The following is a 21,006-nucleotide window of genomic DNA, read 5'->3' as shown; positions in this document are numbered from 1 at the left end:
ACCCTTCTTTCTAGGAGAGAGAGAACCTCTCTCTCCAGAATGTGGGTTGACTCTCTCTGGGTTTGTGAAAACAGATAAATTATAACTGTTTTGAGAAGCCCAGGCAGACATCGTGAGTATCTCCTGCTGTATGCTCCTTAGAGCCAGCTGGGATGTCACTCTTATGGCTCCGACCGGCACTGCGCATGTGCGTGACGGAGGAGCCTTTTCAGCTCCAGCCGGTACTGCGCATGTGTGTGCTGGTGGTGCCCTCACGGCTCCAGTCGGCACTGCGCCTGCGCGTGCCGGTGGTGCCCTTAAAGCCCCGGCCGGCACTGCGCATGTGTGTGGCGGTGGCTTCACGGACCCGTCAATAATCCGTCCTTTGAGAGATGCCGTAGCTGCTCTTGAAAGGGGAAGGATTGAGGGGCCGTTCTTTGCAGCTCTAGCCGGCACTGCGTACGCACGTGGCGGTAGTGCCCTTAAAGCCCCAACCGGCACTGCGCATGCGCGTGGTGCCTTCACAGACCTGTTTATTATCCGCCTTTTGAGAGAGGCCGTAGCTGCTCTCAGAAGGGGATTTATGGTTAACGGACTGTTTATTGTCTTTCTTTTCATTTTTTTGGGCTGCGCCCTTGGCCGGAGCCTGGATGCGTCAGCGGAAAATGGTTTATTCAGACAATAACGATGTGACATGTGTTTTGTGCGGACTTGAGGATGGCGTTGAGGCATCTCTCGAGGCGGCAGGGACACATTTAGAGCCGGGGAAGGAACTTCCAGCTCCGTCACGGAGGGGAGAAGGAGGGGCTGTCAGGCCGCTCGCTTCTTCTTCCTCGCCTGCTGGCCGAAATTCTGGGTCGGCTGTGCCTGGGCTACAGCCGGAACCGGAGATTTTCTAGACCAACTCGCCCTCGTCTCCTGCCTGGGCTGGGGACTCGGGGCGGGCTGCGCCCTCTGCTGTCCTGGTACTTTGAACCCAGCAGAGCGCGGTGCAGCGTGGGCGAAGGGCCGCCGTTGCAAAGGCCGCGGCTGGACCCTTCGAGGGAGACAAAGGTGGAGAGCCTCGTCTTCCTTCTTTTTCGACTCGCACTTCCTCTGCATGGAAGCGAGAGCGGAGCCGAAAATCCCCTCGGGAACGATGGGCATGTCAAGCACATCTTCCTTTTCCCGGTCTGGGAGGTTGGTGAGGTTGAGCCATCTATCTCTTTCCTGCACCACCATGATCCCCATTACCTTGCCCGTGGCCTGGACGGCGCAGCGTTGGACACGGAGACAAATGTCTGTGACCGCGGCTATCTCGTCCAGAGTGGCCGGTCCAGGATTGCTCGACATATCCTCACAGAGCTCCGCTTGGTATGCGGTTAGCATCGAGGAAACGTTCAGAGCCCTGGCGGACAATGCTGCGGCTCTGTAGGCCCGTTCCGTCATGGTAGACTGGAATCGGTCCGTTTTTGCTGGCAGCGTGGGGTTCCTGCTTGGCGGCTGGCCCATCCTCGGTAGGAGGTGGGCTGCCACCAGCGGTTCCATAGGTGGTATGTGGAGCAGGCCAAGCCTCTCCATACCGTCACAGTCAAGGGAGTGGGCACCCTGGATTGGGGCCTTGTTGCTAAAGGGCCGGTCTCTCCACGAGACCGACACCTCATCCAACATCTCCGGGAAGACCGGGAGGAGTTGCCTCTTTGCCCTCGTTGTTTGGGAAAAAAGTTTTCCCTCGTAACGGGACCTGGAGGTCTCCTTGGCCACTTCGGGCCATGGGATGTCTAGTTTGGCCGCAGCGCGCTGACACACGGCCTGCAGGTCCATGCTTAGACAGGGCGAAGCTGGTGTGCTGTCGCCCGGGGGAGCAGCCATCGCTCCCGGCTTTGCAGCCTGAGTCGATGACATGAAGATGTCGTCTTCCTGCTCATCCGAGTCAGACAGGAGGAACTCAGAGGTGTACTCTTCGTCCTCCATGCAGTCTAACTCCAGGACATCTTCCGCGGGTGAAACCGTGGTGAGGTCCAGTCGGGAGCCCCAGCTTGGTATAGCGTGGGGCCCCGTTCCCGCGTTTCTTGCCGCCACCGGATCTCGGCCTGATATGGCGCGGGATTCCGGTTCTGCGGGTGCCGCTGTCGGTGAGCCCCAGACCGCAGTGAGGGGCTCCACCTCTGCGGCAGACGTCCCCGTGTCTTGATTGCCGGTCGGCGGATCAGTGGACATGAGGGGGTCCGGTCCCGACAGGTTAACTTGTTGCGCTAACCTTCGGTGGAGGCTCTTCACGGTGAGGCGGGCACAATGTCCGCACGAGCCGGGGTTGTCGATGGCCTCCTGGGCGTGTTCCAGCCCGAGGCAGGGCGAACAGATCTGGTGTGAGTCTGTGCCTGACACTTTCAACCCGCAACCGCAGCGCCGAGCCTCCGAGTTCCTGACTCCTCTGGTGTGAGGGGGAGAGGCATCCATCTCGTTCGCCGTGAGGCGTGGAGAGGGTCCGCTCATGACAGGTACGTTCAAGAAAAAAATGTTTACCGATCTGTCTTTAATCCGGGGGGAAAAAGGACAGCGTGGGTCTTTTTTCTCTCAAGGATATTACCTGGTATGGTAATATTCCTGTAATCCTTTTCTCCTCCGTGGAAGAGAGAAGAAAAAAGTGTCCTCGCTACCGTGGTGTCGGTAGTGAGGGAAAAAACACAAGTTAGCAACTGGTGTGTTGCTAACTTGAAGTCAAAACCTTACCTTACTCCAGAGGAAGAACGGCGAGGTTGACTATAATACTCTTCTGTGAGAGAATCGGGTAGCCGGCTAACGCCCGTCGACCGAAAATTAGCTTTGGGTTCAGTCTGTGGACTGTTAAGCTAGCCCGGCTACCGTTCGAGATGTGCTCTGAAGCGAGAAGAGGTGTTTGAATGACGCATGCGTCGTGGCGCAGGCTACTTATAGGGGGTGATTTCCCCTGACGTTGACGTCAAGAATCACCGGCCAATCAGGATTGGCGTAATGAGATTGATGCTTCTGTTTGCTCCGCGATGAGGCGCATCCCATAGTGAGACATCGAACGGAGTGTTATGAATGAGAACTAGTATATTATTGTTATTTTATTAATATGGTGAAGTGTTGTGATTTTCATTGTAGAAATGTGTAGTGTAAGTGTTTTCAGGCATTTTTTTTCCACAGCCCATTAATCATTTAGGGGCTTTACACTTATAAAACAGTCAAGCCATTAATATTTATGAACAAAGAGAACATTCAGGGAATCTAAAGCGCTGAACATTTAAAATCACTTCTGTAGAGTAGGTTATGTTTTTTTCTTGTGTTTTGGTTTGTCTGTCTGTTTATCAGCAGGATTATAGATAAACTAATCACTCTTGATTGATACTTACCTTTGGCCATCTCTATGAAAGTAGTATTTTGGTCTGCAGGATACTTGTGCTTCCCACTATGAGGGTCTTTAATAAAACTTGTCTGCTCCGGTGTGCACTTCTCTGAGCCCTGGGCCCCGGGTATGTCCAGGGAACGAGGCAGAAACCAGAATGGGATGGCAGAGAGCAGAGTGATGACCCCTGCTATGAGGTAGCCCAGCCACCAGGCCCCCACCCAGCGGGCATCCGATGGGGTGATGGTGATAGTTTCTGTGTTTGGAGACAGAGGATGACATGTAATCAATGCTCAGTGATACACTTATGGCTAAACAAAGATCCTGTAAGGTTCATCTTGATCATTTTATAATATAGCTGGCAGTTTTGATACATTATTTTTAAGGGTATCTAAAGCCTGCTTGAATCCCTCAAATTGACTGAATAACCAAATAAAAAATGCAAAAAGTGAGCCTATTTATAACTGACGGCAGCTTTTCCAAGAAGGCAAAACAGAGGTTATCAGAACACTCAAATAAAAAGCCTGACATGGAGGTTTCGAGTGAGTACTCATTTGTTCTGTTTGAGCGGTCAGTAAGTGCAAACAGGCATGCATTATTGCACACTTGATAGCTTGGGTTAGCTGGGATGTTTTTTAATTCTTTATCATTGAAGTTCTTTTTTTTCATTGGTTTTATTATTACCTGTTTTTCTTACAGTTTACTTTATTATGTGGCTGTTTACATCCCCTTTTCAACTGTTTTCCTTCTTTTCTGCTACTTTTCTATTTTCCTGTTTGCGGCACTCTATTTGATTGTAGCTTAGTTCTTCCTAACCCCCGTCATGCTTTGTTCATTAGCTAATTGATGCTAATCCTGTACACCTGTTCTTGGGGCATACATATGACGCAGGTGATATCTGATAATACCATGCCTCAGTTTTATTAATAAAAGGACCTCTCGTTGAAGCAGACATTTTGATTTAAATTTGGTTTTACCAATAAGATTACCAGTGGCTCTCTTCTACTCAAATGTCCAAGGAATTCATGAAAATTCATGAAAACCTATTTAGCGAACATTTATTGTATTAGATATACCTTTACCTTTGCTCCTTTGTTTATTGTTAATTTCAATGTCTTACTCTTTTTGTATTTTCTTTATTGCACAGGGGTCACTTATAAATATAAATCTAGTGTCCAACTATTGTCACCTATCGAGGAAGCACCGGGTACACCAGAGTAGTGTAACATAACTATTCATTACCACAGATTTTAACAAGATTATATCTGATCAAATGTGTGAATCCCTGAATATTCAGTGGCTTTCCATAACTAAATACGGTCACTAATATTACAGTGTCTCGGCCTATGGATCATTAAAATACAAACACACCGAAGAAACCGCTCTCTGAGATGCTTCTAAGATGCTTCTAAGATGCTTCTAAGATGTAACTGACTGGTTGCTACGTCTGGTTGCTTGGAGCTGAGTTGGTATAACCCTGAATTAGATTAGAACATTTTAGAAATATGAGGAATAACCTCTTGGTTTTATAAACCGTTTTGTAATTACTTCTTCATCCATTTTTGGATCTCTGTAGGGTTTTCTTTTAAAACCCTAAACCCCCCCCTGGGGTTGGTCCCTCCCCTCTCCCTCTGCAGATCTAAGGTCCGGTAGAGGGGGATGGGGCACATAGTCGCTTATCCAGGCGGGGGAGTGCATCTGACGAAGAGATAGGTTGTTGTGCTCTCTATCTCTGTTTCTTATCCTACATTTTCACCCTGGACTAGAGGGAAAGCGTTCTTGGACGCCTTTTCAGCTCTGTTTCTTACTATATTCTTCCTACCCCGTTTACCTTGAACTATTCTAGGAGAGTGTGTTGACGTTGACTCATTGGGCCTTTCCTCCTGTACTTGTTTGTTCCCCAGTTATTTCCTTTAACTGAATCTAGGAGAGGGCATTTAGGCCTCTCTACTTCCTTCTTTTGATTAGTTTAGTTTTTCACCCCCTTTCCCTTGAACTAATTTATACAGGAGAGTGCATTTACGTTGTGCCTCTCGGCATATACTTTGACTTTCTGTCTCTTTGGAGAGTGCTAGTACGTTGGATACGTTGGGCCTTTTCATTGATGTCCCTCTTCACTAGTATCCCATGTCCCCTCTTTATAATTTGGGTCTTCATAATTTCCACCCTATTCTAAGGGGAAGCATGATGGTGCCTTTTCATTTCAATTTCTGGCTTTGTGTTTCTTCACCTCTTACTCGTTTAATATTTAGGAGAGTGCATTTACGTAGTCACGTTGTGCCTCTCTTCCTCTGTTTCTGGCTGTTCTTTTCATACCCTTGTTTCTCAGAGAAGAGAAGAAATACTATTCTAAAAAGGAGTTGACACATGGTGTCTCTTCACTTGTACACTTGAGGGGTCAGAGTTCATATGGTGAGGGATTCCATGAGCGGTATACGCTAGCCTGTGCCTTTACCTAGGACTTCTAACAGAACTGCTCGGGTCTTGATAGATTGAATGGGGAAGTTCATGAGATCTTTCTAGAGGGTTATCAAGAATAACTTTTATCCAATTCTCTTGTTCCGATTAACCCAGACAAATCTTTTTTCTTGTTTTGTATCTATATCTACGCCAGGATCCGGAGTCGAGGCTGATCCTCTTGCTGTAGTCCTGTGTCTTGGATCCTCTATTCTGGATTAAGTCCTGGACTTCGGGTCGTGGCTGAACCTGTCTCTGTGGTCCTGCCTTGGGTCTCGTCATGCTGCTTCCCTGATGGCTTCCACAGGATTGTAGCTGACATCCTCGTGGATTCATCTTCTTATTACAGACACTTGCATTTCCTAACATTCGGTCTATATGCTGTAAAATGTATTATCTCTTCGATTTACACACGGCATCTATTGCACGTCTGTCCGTCCTGGGAGAGGGATCCCTCCTCTGTTGCTCTCCCTGAGGTTTCTCCCATTTTTCCCCCTTAAACTGTGGGTTTATCTCTGGAAGTTTTTCCTTGTACGATGTGAGGGTGTAAGGATAGAGGGTGTCGTTTTTCTCATACTGATATTCTGAACAAATCTGTGCTGTTGTATTTTCTGTAAAGTGTCTCTACTGTAGGCTATTTTTATTATATGTACAGCACTTTGGCTCGACCAAAAATCGTTTATAATTGTGCTATATAAATAAAACTTGATTTGATTTGATTAAAGAAAACACATGGTTCACATGAGCTCTTTGTGAGTCCATTTATTCTCTTTAACATCTACATGCTACCACTGGCTCAGATAATGAAGAACAACAAAATAAGTTACCATAGCTATGCAGATGACACACAAATTTACGTAACAATTTCACCAGGAGACTATGCTCCAATTCAAACACTGAGTAAGTGCATTGAAAAAATCAATGACTGGATGTGTCAGAACTTTCTCCAATTAAACAAAGATAAAACTGAGGTAATGGTCTTTGGAGCCAAGGCAGAACGTTTAAAAGTTAGCGCTGAGCTTCAGTCTGCAATGTTCAAACCAACAGATAAAGCCAGGAATCTAGGTGTAGTCATGGACTCTGACCTGAGTTTCAACAGTCACATTAAAAACAGTTACTAAGTCAGCCTACTATCACCTAAAGAATATATCTAGGATTAAAAGACTAATGTCACAGCAGGATTTGGAAAAACTTGTCCATGCCTTTATCTTCAGTAGACTCGACTACTGCAATGGTGTCTTCACAGGTCTCACTAAAAAATCTATTAGAAAGCTGCAGCTGATTCAGAACGCCGCTGCTCGAGTCCTCACTAACACTAAGAAAGTGGACCACATCACTCCTGTTCTGAAGTCTTTACACTGGCTTCCTGTGTGTCAAAGAATAGATTTCAAAATATTGATGCTGGTTTATAAAGCACTGAATGGTTTAGGCCCAAAATACATTACTGACCTCCTGCTAAACTATGAACCATCCAGATCTCTCAGGTCTTCAGGGACTGGTCAGCTTTCTGTCCCCAGAGTCAGAACTAAACATGGTAAAGCAGCGTTCAGTTATTATGCTCCAAATATCTGGAACAAACTCCCAGAAACCTGCAGGTCCGCTGCAACTCTTACTACTTTTAAATCCAGGCTGAAGACTTTTCTTTTTGTCGCTGCTTTTAATTGAACTTTTCATATCTTAAACTGCACTGTAACTTTTATCCATGTACTTTTTCTAAACGTAATTAAACTCCATGACATTTATGAGAGGGACTGCTCGAAAGCAGAGATATTTGGAATATCTGGCATCGACGGATGAAAAATAGTGTTTTGGTAACACGGAGTGTTTTGGTAACACTTTAAAGACTTTGTTATGGAAGCAAAGCAGGGGAGGGGGTGTGTACAGCCTCCTGAGGGTCCGATTGTGGATGTCATGCGAGCAAAATATGGTGAAGAAAGTCTGTCTAAATTAAATCATATTTTAGACTGCACTGTAACTTTTATCCATGTATTTTTCCTTAATGTTTATTTTATTAGCACTGTAACTTTTATCCATGTACTTTTTCTTGTAATGTTTAATTGAACTATTCATATTTTAGACTGCACTGTAACTTTTATCCATGTATTTTTCCTTAATGTTTATTTTATTAGCTTTTCTTTTTTAATGCTTAATGTCTTTCATTTCTTTTTTGTAAAGCACTTTGAATTACCCTGCGTCGAAAAGTGCTATATAAATAAACTTGCCTTGCCTTGCCTTGCCTTGGTGAGAAGTTAATGACATCAAGTCTGTCTAGACGGACTGCAAATTATGGCCTTAAGAGACCAAGACATATACTCGTGATTAAACCCACCCATTTTTACAAATCCAATGTCCACATAGATTTTGGCACAAAGGGAGCCTAACAGGTAGCCGAACACAGGTCCAATGACGGAAATGGTCTGCACACAGCCTAGGAAACAGCAAACACACAACAAGAGACACACAACACAAAATGGTTAGGAGTCTAGCTATCTGTACTAACAACTGATACACTCAACACATTTAACATACAGGCTCAGAGGTCTAGTGCGCTGATCTTCTGATCAGGAGAGCACTGGTTCCATCCCCACTGCAGTCAGCATGTTGTTGTGTCCCTGGGCAAGACACTTCACCCCAAGTTGCTCCTGTGGGGATTGCCCACAGTATTATGTGTATGTAAGTCGCTTTTGATAAAAGCGTCAAACAAGTTAAATGTTTTGGAAAACACCTAAGGGATTTACCCCCTTAGGTGAGTAAGTCTTCTTACTCGGAAATGTTTTTAATGACAGTCTAATTAATTTACTTCAAATTAAATGTGAGACTTGGATGTTACCAAAAAAGAGCAACACTGCTTATAGTTGTGTGGACTATGTAGGACGTTTTTTTGGGACATTAAAGAATATGTTTTGTTTTATTCATATTTAACTATGTCATATTTTTTTTGTCATCCAACAATCTAAGTTTGCAATCAATTATATCAGGATGTCAATAAGGCTAGGATCTTTGTTTAGTCTGCATATAAATGAAAGGGTTTGTTGTGATTTGTTATGACATTACTTGGTGGGATCAAGTACGGAATAAAAAGCAATGGTCCAAGGATAGACCCCTGTGGTACTCCAGAGAGAATTTGGATCTTGTCTGGTAGAAAATTGTGAATGAACACAAGGAAACTTATGAGTTTTTTTAGTATGGGCATTCATTTTTTCTAGGGTGTTTCAGCTGTGTGCTGTGTTGCCAGTTGTCATGGGAAATATATATTGCCTGCAAAACTAACGTGAAGTGAATCCCATTAGCTGCGACTAGCAGCTTCATGGATCAATAATGGTTGGTTGGCCTATACAACATGTTACCCACGTTTTTAAGCACCTCTGTTTAGTACTTATTTCTGGTGGTATTTAAGATATTCCATTCTGCAGCTTAAGTTGAATATCATCAATGATAAAGGGTGTTTACTTTTCAAGTATATATCTTCCACTGGGGGGAGGTTTTTCTTACCAACATATAGCGCAGCATTTTCCTCAGAAGCAAAATCATCTATGTAAGAGATCCCAAGAGGCTGAACAGGTGTCTCTCCAATCCCCCTCAAGACATTTCCAAGGAGCACATAGATCCACATTGACAGGTTGGAGTCACCTTCACAAGCTGGAGGGCAAGGAAAAGAAGATGAGGGTAATCAGACCAATGTACTTGTGGACACTAGTCTGTATGTGTATATAAGTGCTCACCTGTGGCTGGCACATGAGACAATTTTCTATCTTGAGCTAAGTCTGACGGTGAGCCCACTGGACAAGGAGAGGGGTTCAGTGTTGAATTCACTACCCACCGCACAGATGTTTCATATTGGTAGCTGTAAGCAAAATACAAATGGAACTGTTGAAAATACAGCTGACAGAGGTGAAACACTCATTATACTTGGTTATAGGATAACATCTTTTAATCCTACAGAAAAGAGAATTCATAAGTAACTTAAAAAAGTAAAAAGTGAAGCCATCATTGGAACAGCAAGAATATTCGACCTACAGTAGAGAGGCTGAACAATTATTGAGAGGCTGACAAATAACAGTGCTTTAGTAAGTAGAGCAATATATTATTGAAAAAATTATGGAATTTGTTTATCATATCTTAGACTCACCGTCCAATGATGAAGTGAGGCAGAGCGATGATGAAAGTGCCAATAGACATCAGGACGCAACCTACTGCGATGATCTTTGGTCGATGGAGCTTGGCCCCAAAGTAACTGACAAAAGCTATCACCAACAGATTACCTGGGAGGACAGAGGCAGCCAGAAATACAAGGGGTTCAGAGTGCTACTTACATCTCCACAGCATGAAAATGAAAAACAATGCAAGGCTTTGAGCAAAAAAAGTCATGTTGAGAAGGAACAGAACCATTGATTTATTGCATTTGATTCATACTGCTTTTTGTGACACTGTGTATAAAAATGTGATGTAATTAAATGAAACGTACATTTGTAAATATGCACAATATACACAAGTGCTTTTTAAATGCTTTCTCTAGCAACACAAGATACAGAAACACAATCGAAAAAAAAAAAACAACATACATATATCTAAAACTGTTATTTTTCCTTAAATGTTCTAGCCAGTATAATACCCATTACATACCGCAAATTCACATAATTATAACAATATACAAAAACACGTTGATGTGTCTTATGTTGGAAGACTTCTGTCTTCTGCATGCACATTTCAGTTGACTGGACATTTTTGTGCATGTCCATAGTTTGAAAAACAGATAAGGTCATCACATGTGATGCATTATCTATAAAATTATCTGGAGCATGTGGTGGCATGAATATTAAACAATGCTGGGTGGGAACATGACCATTTCTCTATGGTCACCTTTGAGCACATTTCATCTATTATGGGCAACGTGGTAACTTTGTTGTAATAACAAGATGAAAAACTGGCTTAGAAAGATAAACGTAAGCCTTGTGGTAAAATGCTCATTTTATGGGATGACGTCAGACCCTCCAACAATCCTTCAGCTGTTGTCATGTGCGTGTGTGTGTGTGTGTGTGTGTGTGAGAGAGAGAGAGGCAAAGACAGAGCAGCACTTAGAACATGTCAATAGTTATAAGTATATGTGAATGTGAAACCTTATCAACCTTGTTTTGTGGGTATAAGGAATTCTAAGTAGTGCTTGTATCTTATCTAGTATTCTGCATGTAATTCACTACATGAGGTTTGTACTTTCCCAGAGTAAAATAGGAGATGTCTTTCTTTCCAGTAAAACATTTAATTGTGTTCATTCATGATGATTTTGTATGTTCTTTTTTCACTTTTTTGAATTTCGATTGACACTACTTTTACTGTTCATGTGTAATTACAAGAACATGGATGTATATAACAGCTAGCTCCAATCAGCTGTGCTCATTATCCAATATTATCTATCTATACTGTCCTTCCTCTTCTTTAAGCATATTTATTTCTCTCTTCTCACCCTTTGTCTTATACCTGCTCTGATCTCCTCCCTTGTTCCCTACACTTTCTCCTCCCGTTTCCCTTCCTCTTCACACTGCCCTGCTTTGCCTCTATGTTACCCTGGCAACAGTCCTATAGAAAAAGCTTGTTGCCTTGGCCACGTGAGAGATGCAACTTTCACAGGAGACGTAGAGATGGAGAGATATGAATGAAGGGAGATTGTCCGGCAGATATACCCCACCTCAATCAGAGTGAAAGCAGGTTTTACAATCCGCCATAATGTTATTGGAGTAACATGTTAATTATTTTTCACTACTTTTATGTCACCATGGGCCCAAATCCATGTAGAATGGCTATTAGTGGAGGACGACTTTTATCTTGGATGAATCATATCTCTTTGGGTCTTACAGCAAGCTTTGTGTAATTTATAACATAGATGAGGCCCTTTGCATAATGTCATCAAGGTTACTACAGTATGATTAGTTGTGGACTTGTGCTGCAAGCCAGATCATCTCGCAAGCTAAATCAAACTTGTGGTTGGGTCGAATAATTCAAATCAAACTCTGATACTATGTTTGGTCCAACTTGTTATAGTTAACACAATAGCCCACAGGACAAGTGGTACCTGAAAACCAGAAATTAGCATTAGAAAAAGTACAATCTAACTCAACATATGACTCACTCTTTCATGAGTAATTGTTTCAAAATCACATATTCTTGGCAATTCTGACGAGCAAATGTCTTAGTAATGAGCAATTTTAACATCGATATTGATGAAGTATCTGGGAGGAGTGTATTCAGCAAGGCGCCGGACCACCCCCCCACCCCTGTTGCTCCCCGGGCACTGTACAATAGCTGCCCACTGCTCCTAGTACTAGACTCCTGGTACTAGGATGGGTTAAAAGCAGAGAACACATTTCACTGTGTGCTCTGCATGTGTGACCATTAAAGAGGGTTTCATCCCTCCCAATTCTTCTTCTTCTTAAATTGGATGAAAATATTGGCCATAAACTGTAATTCGGAAAATTGCTTTGTTTATTGTGTTTTCTCTTCATTTTTTTACCATGTACCACATCTTGTAATGATCAAATGTGTGTCCCTAAGAACCAACATCCCCTGGTGTGGAAACAATTTGTTTGAAATATTGTGCAAATAAAGGGTAAATCTGGTTTATCTAAATTTCTGCATACAGCAAAGCAGTAGGCCTAAGTGTTGTAACAAATTATTTTTGGTATTGCCCTTAAAGGTGGGGTAGGTAAGTTTCAGAAACCGGCTCGAGATACACTTTTTGTTATATTCCATGGAATGCTCTTAACATCCCGATAGCAATGAATATCTTAAGTGCTTTGACAAAAAATCCATAAAAACATTTCATCTGTAGAAGCCGTAATACTGTAAAAAGTACAACCAATCCGGACAAGATGGCCTACCTGCCTGTCAGCCTTCCATCGGGGCACAAACTTATCTCGTGCCCTCATTGGTCATGTGCGCGTTCGTGTGTGTTGGAGGAGGGGCTCTATAAGGAAGTGGCAGATTTTCTCCGGTTGTGTATTTTCAAATTCTAGCGATCTCGAGCCGGTTTCTCAAACTTACCTACCCCACCTTTAAGGGTCTGTCTGCTTAGAGCTGATTAGCATTTCTGATCAAAGCTGATCAATGCCAGCTGATTGAGTATATTACCGAGGGTTAGTTCTAAATAAAGTCAAAGTAAAGAGAAGTTATTGCATTTGAAGTTATTCAAAACATCACAAATATATCTGCAACAATAAGACAGGGTTATAACCCATTATGTCCCTGCTTGACACCGCACGCAACACACACACACACACACACACACACACACACACACACACACACACACACACACACACACCCTTATGTCCTCTTCTTGGAAGCCTGATGAATCCTTTATCTGCAGCTTGAATACCTCTGTGACCCATTCATATTGTTGTACCAAAGACAGAAAAAGAGAAGGGAGGGGGGCCTATGAAACGGAGACTGCGAACTGAACAACAAAATAACAGCAGTGACTGTGTCAGGCCTACTCACCAACCTCGAAGCTCCCGTCAATGACACCTATTAGGTAACTGGGGATGTCAAAGCGCCTCTCCAGCTGAGTTATTGTGCTCTTCATGTAGCTCCCCGACAGAGCCTTTGCAAAATAGGCAAAGGACAAAGCCACCAGAAACATCTGGGTGAAGAGAGTAGGATGAAAATAAGACGAAATAAATCTCATTATAAAATGCTTCAGTCTCAATAACTTACTCACCCCACACCCCTTCAAATGCAAGAGAAAATATAAATAATCCCCAAATGATGGACTGTAAAATTCCCCTGCTTTTTTATTTCTTTCTTATGATCTTGCCTTAAGGCGGTGAATGTAAAGAATTTACATTTAAGAATGAAATACAATGGAGCCCTTGTGTTTAAATTAGGGTGTTGATATCAACAGCTTTCCATCTATATCTCCAGTATGTTTTATTGCTGCATGTTGCATTTTTACGCTTTGGGATGTTTACAATTTGGTATGGAGTATTTTGAGCAATTAGATAATTAATCCCTAGTTTATTCTTTAATAAAAAATGTTTAAGGGGAAACAGACCACCTTTCAACTGACCTCCACCCCAGCATATCCAAATTGTTTTATTGTTGACGGGTTAGGGTCAGAGACAATTGCATCGCTTTCTGTTTTCCTCATAGTCTCAAACACAAACAACACAGGATAAACTAATTGTGTTTCCCACAGTCACTTTGTTCGTTGCATCATTTACTCTATTGGGGAAATAAGTGCAAATTGCTATAATTGTTGATAAAATAGCTACCTTAAAATAAAAGTGCAATACTCTTCCTGTTTTGGTTGTGAAATAGTTGACTGACTTTCTTTGAGCTGTAAATTGAGGATTTATTTGAAGATCTTACCTTGTGGCAAAACTAATTTAAACTAAACATCAATAATAAACATAAAGAGCAATTACACAATACATGGATGAATTTAGGCTCATATTAAATAAATAAGAAACTTTATTTTAACTTGATATAAATTGAACATACATCTAAATGCTTGATACAGTCTAAAAGTGGTCAGTTCATAAAGCAATGCTAATAGAAAACATACAAAATGTGACTTAAAATTACTATTTGAATATGTACTAGAAAAGTACATACAAGCTTCTCATGTACACAACAAAGGTTTGTTACTTCAGCCCCCACAGGTAAGCATATGTGTGGTGTGAACATGGTCACAAAAACCTTGTCCTTATCCTTGCGCGTCTACATCTATTTTACTCCTCTGAATTGACTCTCTATATCCACTACAAAAAACGACTTGCTCCTTTCATACAATTGGCCTTGCGGGCAAAATGACAGTGGTTTCACGCAGACGTCAGAGAGAAGAAGAAAATAATCCTTGTTTTATAGATTACAAAGTGTCCATTGAAATAATAGAATGGGATCTATGCAAACAGAGTTGAGATCATGCCCACCACCAGTGCAAGCTGTGGGGCATTAACAAAAGTATCTCATCACATGTGCATTTTCTGGGGGTTTTGTCCTGAAAGCAAGCGTGCATACTCGTTTTAGTGTGGTAAAAAGGTTTACGGTAAAGAACTCAACATCTATAAGAATTGTAATAATCCAGTGGTTGCTTTGCTCCATATGTTTATCAGTAGGAAGTAAGTTGGCTTTACATTCTAAGATATAATGTAGTGCTGTTTTTGTTCAATATGATTGAGTTGACTCAAGCTGTTCAACTAGTTTCTAGTGTTGCCTGTGGTAACACGTTCATTAGAGACGCATGTTGGAATATACTCATTTTATAAATCCTTGAAATTCTCAAAAATGTTTTCAAGATGTATTCATTTGGTAGAGAATTAAAAAATGTTGACAAAAATAAAATGATGTTGCCTTTGATCAGAGCCAAGCTAGTTATTTGATCACATTTCCAGTATTTGTGCGAAGCTAACAAACTGCTGGTTGAGTCATTACTTTCATTGTTGAGAAAAATCCAAATGAAACCAAAATAAATTGATGATAAATGGCTTAGTTTTTTTTTAGAAACTTCTTTCCCATATTGAGAATGCAACAATGGGATGCATTGTGACATTTTCATTCTGTTATTTTAATTCGTTTTTTCAAAGTGTCAAATGAGCAGTGGCCTCATTGTGATTACTAATCAGTCAAAAGGGATACACATTAAGACTCTTTAAACATTTTCTCATGACCTGCAACCCGCTTTTGTTCTGAGCTTTTGATGTCATTCACCTAATGCACTTAGACCAGTAGTCTGCCACACACACCGTTTTATGTTATTTGTCAAAGTGATGATAAATATTAGAACAAATAATGTATCATTTAATACACAAGGTGATACGAAACAATTACAGGAGTTCTGAGATGGTATTTAAAGCCAGACAGAAATAAGAAATTAGAATTAATACAAAACCTGGGACATTGTAGAACTAACGTTCCAGTCTTAGTGGATGAATTAACAACAAAAAAAGAGATTAACATTGAGCACAAGATTATAGTTAAAACGGTCTGTGCCATGCCCCAGCCTATCAGGAACCCAAACAATTCTGAGAAGAAAACATAAGTCTGTCCTGCCACCGCAGTCTCTGTTGTGATAAGCTGCTTGAACACCATTGTCTCACGTCACTTTCATGTCGGGAAAAAGCAACAAAGTGTCTGATCTCGTTTTATTTTTTAGAAGGTTGTTTGAGGTAGAAGAAATAAAAGAGAAAGAAGAAAAGCCTGAGGTGGTCTATTTATAAGATTCACATTATGTTCTGCCTCATTTTCTGAGAAGGAAACCTTGATAACCATTGTGAAATGTTCACTATGGCAACAAGAGGACACACTCGTAGTATTAATGTAAAAAAGCAAGTGGTGGCTTAAATTTGCCTAATTCAAGGGTTATTATCTCTGCATGACCCGGAATCTTCAAGAACACGCTTTATATTGTACTTAAACCTGTTAGGATGTTTGGTGTGGTGTTGCCGGATAAATAAATAAGGTTCAAATAGGGATGGCAGATGGATTTTTTTTTCAGACAAGATATTAGAGGAGATGTGAGATGTTTCTATTGAAACAGTTAAGCTACAATTTTCACAGCTAAACATAATACAGAGGCAGTGGCACATTATTTAGCCTCCCTTTTAAATAGGTTATTTTAGAAACTGTTTACTAAAATTGTATTATCCTTTATTCTGATATGTTTAAAGTGCTCTACAATTCAACATGTACCCTCTTTGTAGGTATTCAGAATTTGACATTCTAGTCACTCACAACTGATAAGTGGTACTGGCACTGGTAATGATACATGATAAATATGGGTGATCAACAGCTCCACAATAGCTAGCTTTTTAATGGACATTGGTTTTTATCACCAGTGATTTTGTGAGCCTTTTAAGCAAATCCTTAAAGTGCTAAGAACAACTCCGCAAGCTCCATCTGCTGTTTAACACTCAAGTGAAACTGATGATAGCTAGTATGTATATATTTTGAGTATTCAGACATTTTAAAAACGTGCAGGAAACACGTATAAATACAATTCAGAGGCAAATGTGTAGGTTGCACTCATCCTGGATTTTATTGTGGAAGTATTTATTTGTTACCATATGCCACAGTTTGATAGACTAGTTGGCCCTGATCAGTCAACACATTTTCCATTAATAACTAATGTAGTGGCAGCAATAATAAATCCAGTAGAGTAAACCCAGACTTCACATATTTAGCTCTTACATGTGAACAATGACCTGTGTGTCCTAAACCAGTTGTTCTCAACTGGTGGGTCGCGGTCCCGTTTCGAGTGGGTCGCGGATGTGTGAGTGAAGAGAAAAAAAATGTAAAAAAATTGGAGGTTTTTTTGGGGGGAAAAGTCAAACTTTTATTTTGAAGGCCCGATTTTCTAACGATGTGCATGCAGTCGGCGTTGGACTGGAACTTAGTACCGGAGATCATAAACGGTTTTGAAAACTCATCTTCTCAATAAAATATCTTTGCTGATGTTTGTTCGAGTCTTCTGGCCAATCAGAATAAAGATTGTTGCCGGAAGTCCCCATGGAGAATAACTATAGGTTACTTACGTAAACCCAGTTCTCAGAGTAACATGAAGTGAGATGTCTCACTATGGGATGCGTCTCATCGCGGAGCAAACAGAAGCATCAATCTCATTACGCCAATCCTGATTGGCTGGTGATCTTGACGTCAGCGTCAGGGGAAATCACCCCCTATAAGTAGCTTGCGCCACAACGCATGCGTCATTCAAAATAAGCACCTCTTCTCGCTTCACCATAGCAAGGAGGGCCGTCTGGTGAGACATCTCACTTCATGTTACTCTGAGAACTGGGATTACGTAAGTAACCTATAGTTCTCATTCATAACACTCCGTTCGATGTCTCACTATGGGATATTGTAGCTCCCGTATTGCCAGACGAGCTTATCTCGAGAATCACCGATCAACCAGAATTTAACAGGTGGAGTCCCGACTCAACAAGGTGCCCAGCACTGCTCGGGCCACGCTTGGAGCGGAGACGTCTAGCCTGTAAAAGCGGACAAAAGTGAGCGGCGAGGACCAGCTCGTCGCTGCACAGATGTCTTGGATGGAAACACCCTTGAACAAAGCCCAGGATGTAGCCAGGCCCCGAGTCGAGTGAGCCCGCAGACCCGAAGGTGCTTGCAAATTCTGACTCGTATAGGCCAAAGCAATTGCCTCCAAGATCCAGTGGGAGAGCCGTTGCTTAGTAACAGGCTTACCCTTGTGAGGGTTAGCCCAGGACACGAAGAATTGGTCATTAAGACGAAGCTCTTTTGATCTGTCCATATATGTGTGTAAAGCCCGGACTGGACACAACAGATCCCTTCATAAAACGGCAAACCAAAGGATGTTGGATAGCCGTCTTACCCTCAAAGCCCACATGGCATGCAGCAATAGCAGCCAGGTACACCTTGATCGTGGAGAAAGCTCTGTGTTTATCGATCAAGTCCTGTAGGAATGATAAAATCACCCCGACAGGACATTGAAAAGAGATGTGTCCTTCTTGAAGGCACCACTCCTCAAACACCCTCCACTTACAGTCGTAAAGAGACCTGGTGGAGGAAGCTCTCGCACTCTGAATAGTGTTTATCACCTTCTGAGGGAGTCCCACTGTATTCAGATTGTACCACTCACGGGTCAGGCCCATAGTGCCCCCCCCCCCCCCCCCGCCTGAGACAATCTGTCCCTGCGTGGTGGGGGCTGCCATGGCTGCCCGCACAACAGCTGATATATCTCCGCCAGCCCGTACGTTGGCTAGGGCGGAAACATCAGAGTAATTGTGTGGCGTTGCTCCTTCACTCTGGCCAGAGTTGGGGGTAACAGAGCCAGGGGTGGGAATGCGTACAGAGGACCCGGAGGTCAATCGTGTACGAGTGTGTCCCCGCCTAACAGTGCGTTTAAATCGTGCATTAAAGAGAACAGCTGTCATTGAGCATTTTTTCTTTATGCGAACAGATTTGACGCGGCTCCGCCGTAACGCACCAACAGCGGACTCACGATCCTTGGATGTGGAGTCCAGTCTGCATAGAGTGGTGCACCTCTGGACAGTAGTTCTGTCCCGAGGTGCATCACTCCTGGTACCTGTGTTGCTCTCAGAGAGAGGAGACGTCTGCCGCTCCAAGGGATCAGTTTGTGTGCCAGTGTGTGTGACTGGAGACAACGCAACCTCCCTTGGCGGTTCATACACGATATCGTGTCGTTTGTCCTCACGAGGACATGGTGTCCTCTGAGAGAAGGCAGGAAGCATTTTAGGGTGGGGAACACCGCTAAAAGCTCCGGGTAATTTACGTGCGCCCGCTGGAGGTCTCTGCTCTAGAGACCTCTCACCGGGTGACCTTCGTAGATACCCTATCAGCCTGTCTGACATGCATCCATGGTGACCACCTTCCGTGAAAGGACAGCACCCGTAGGCGCGTCCCGCACTAGAAAAGTCGGGTGTAGTGCCACTACGCATTACATAATAACCAATACTCTCCGCACGCCGTGGCGCGCGGGGTTTAGTTTTATTATGAGACCCATGTTGAGTGGGTGCATTACGAGGACATTTGTCTGCGTAATCTGACTCCGCTCGGTGGGCATTATAGATAAAACTCTTCTTTCTAGGAGGGCCTCTCTCTCCAGAATATGGGTTGACTCTCTCTGGGCTTGTGAAAACAGATAACGTATAACTGTTTTGAGAAGCCCAGGCAGATGTCGTGAGTATCTCCTGCTGTATGCTCCTTAGAGCCAGCTGAGATGTCACGCTTACGGCTCCAGCCGGCAGTGCGCATGTGCGTGACGGTGGTGCCTTCACAGCTCCAGCCGGCACTGCGCCTGCGCGTGACGGTGGAGCCCTTACGACTCCAGCCGGCACTGCACGTGCGCGTGGCGGTGGTGTCTTCACAGACCCGTCAATAATCCACCATTTGAGAGATGCCGTAGCTGCTCTCAAAAGGGGGAAGAATTGGCGGGCTGTTTATTGGTTTTATTAATTTTCTTTTCATTTTTTTGAGCTGCGCCCTCAGCCTGAAGCCTGGATGCGTCAGCGGCAAATGTTTTATGACAGAGGAATCAATCAGCATATGACATGTGTTTGTGCGGACTTGAGGATGGTGTTTAGGCATCTCTCGAGGTGGCGGGAACACATTCACGGAGGGGAGAAGGAGGGGCTGTCACGCCGCTCGCTTCTTCTTCCTCGACTGCTGGCCGAAATTCTGGGTTGGCTGAGCCTGAGCTGCAACCGGAACCGGAGATTTTCTCGGCCAACTTGCCCTTGTCTCCAGCCTGGGCTGGGGACTCAGGGTGGGCTGCGACCTCTGCTTGACCGGTGCTTTGAACCAGGCAGAGTTCGCTTGGGTGAAGGAATGCTGCTGCGAGGGCAGCGGCTGGACCCTTCGAGGGAGGCAGAGGTGGAGTGCCTCGTCCTCCTTCTTCTTTGTCTCACACTTCCTTTGTATGGAGGCGAGAGCGGAGCCGAAAATTCCCTTGGGAACGATGGGCATATCCAGCACATCTTCCCTTTCTCGGTCAGGGAGGTTGGTGAGGTTGAGCCATCTCGCTCTTTCCTGCACCACCATGATCCCCATTACTTTGCCCGTGGCCTGGACGGAGCAGCGCTGGACACAGAGGCAAATGTCCGTGACTGCTGCCATCTCGTCCAGAGTGTGTTACGGTAGAGCGAAGGAAGCAGGACCCAAATGCAGATTAAACTGATTATACCTTTATTTCAAGGATAACGAATATAACTTGGACAGACAGAACACTCACCGAGGACAAGCCAATACACAAGACAACCCGACAAAGAGAGACAGAAAACCCAGAACTAATCACATAAACACGAGACAGGTGAGGAGGGAGGAGAAAACACATAGGTACCAGGTGAACACAATTGGGTAATCAGAGAGGGAAACCGACAGAAAGCAAACAGGCAGGAAACGGGGGTGAACACTTTACAAAATAAAACAGGAAACCCAAAGATAGAAAAGGACAAGAAAAATACCAACACAGACAAATCCTAACAGAGTGGCTGCTCCCGGGCTACCCAACAGGTCCTCGCAGAGCTCCGCTTGGTAGGCGGTTAGCAGCGAGGACACATTCAGGGCCCTGGCGGACAGCGCTGCAGCTTTATAGGACTTTTCAGTCATTGTGGACTGAAAGCGGTCCACCTTTGCTGGCAGCTTGGAGTTCCTGCTCGGTGAGGGGCCCACCTTCGGTAGAAGGTGGGCCGCCACCAGCGGTTCCATGGGCGGTATGTGGAGCAGGCCGA

General features: G+C 43.6%; 1 protein-coding gene across 1 annotated transcript in view; it reads right to left on the bottom strand.

Moving 5' to 3' along the window:
• LOC117457653 (solute carrier organic anion transporter family member 1C1-like) overlaps window positions 1-21,006 on the bottom strand; it is a 41,437-nt gene that overhangs the window by 8,556 nt on the left and 11,875 nt on the right. The window contains exons 3-8 of the mRNA XM_034097841.2: window positions 13,277-13,418; window positions 9,915-10,047; window positions 9,508-9,629; window positions 9,278-9,424; window positions 8,115-8,213; window positions 3,336-3,584 (exon numbers count right to left, since the gene is read on the bottom strand). Coding sequence (XP_033953732.1) covers window positions 3,336-3,584; window positions 8,115-8,213; window positions 9,278-9,424; window positions 9,508-9,629; window positions 9,915-10,047; window positions 13,277-13,418 — 892 coding nt within the window. The remainder of the gene's footprint in view (window positions 1-3,335; window positions 3,585-8,114; window positions 8,214-9,277; window positions 9,425-9,507; window positions 9,630-9,914; window positions 10,048-13,276; window positions 13,419-21,006) is intronic.

Source organism: Pseudochaenichthys georgianus, chromosome 13 (genome assembly GCF_902827115.2).
Source record: "Pseudochaenichthys georgianus chromosome 13, fPseGeo1.2, whole genome shotgun sequence".
NCBI classification, from domain to species: domain Eukaryota; kingdom Metazoa; phylum Chordata; class Actinopteri; order Perciformes; family Channichthyidae; genus Pseudochaenichthys; species Pseudochaenichthys georgianus.
The sequence above is the reverse complement of the archived record's forward strand: the minus strand, read 5'-3'. Positions and strand labels throughout refer to the sequence as shown.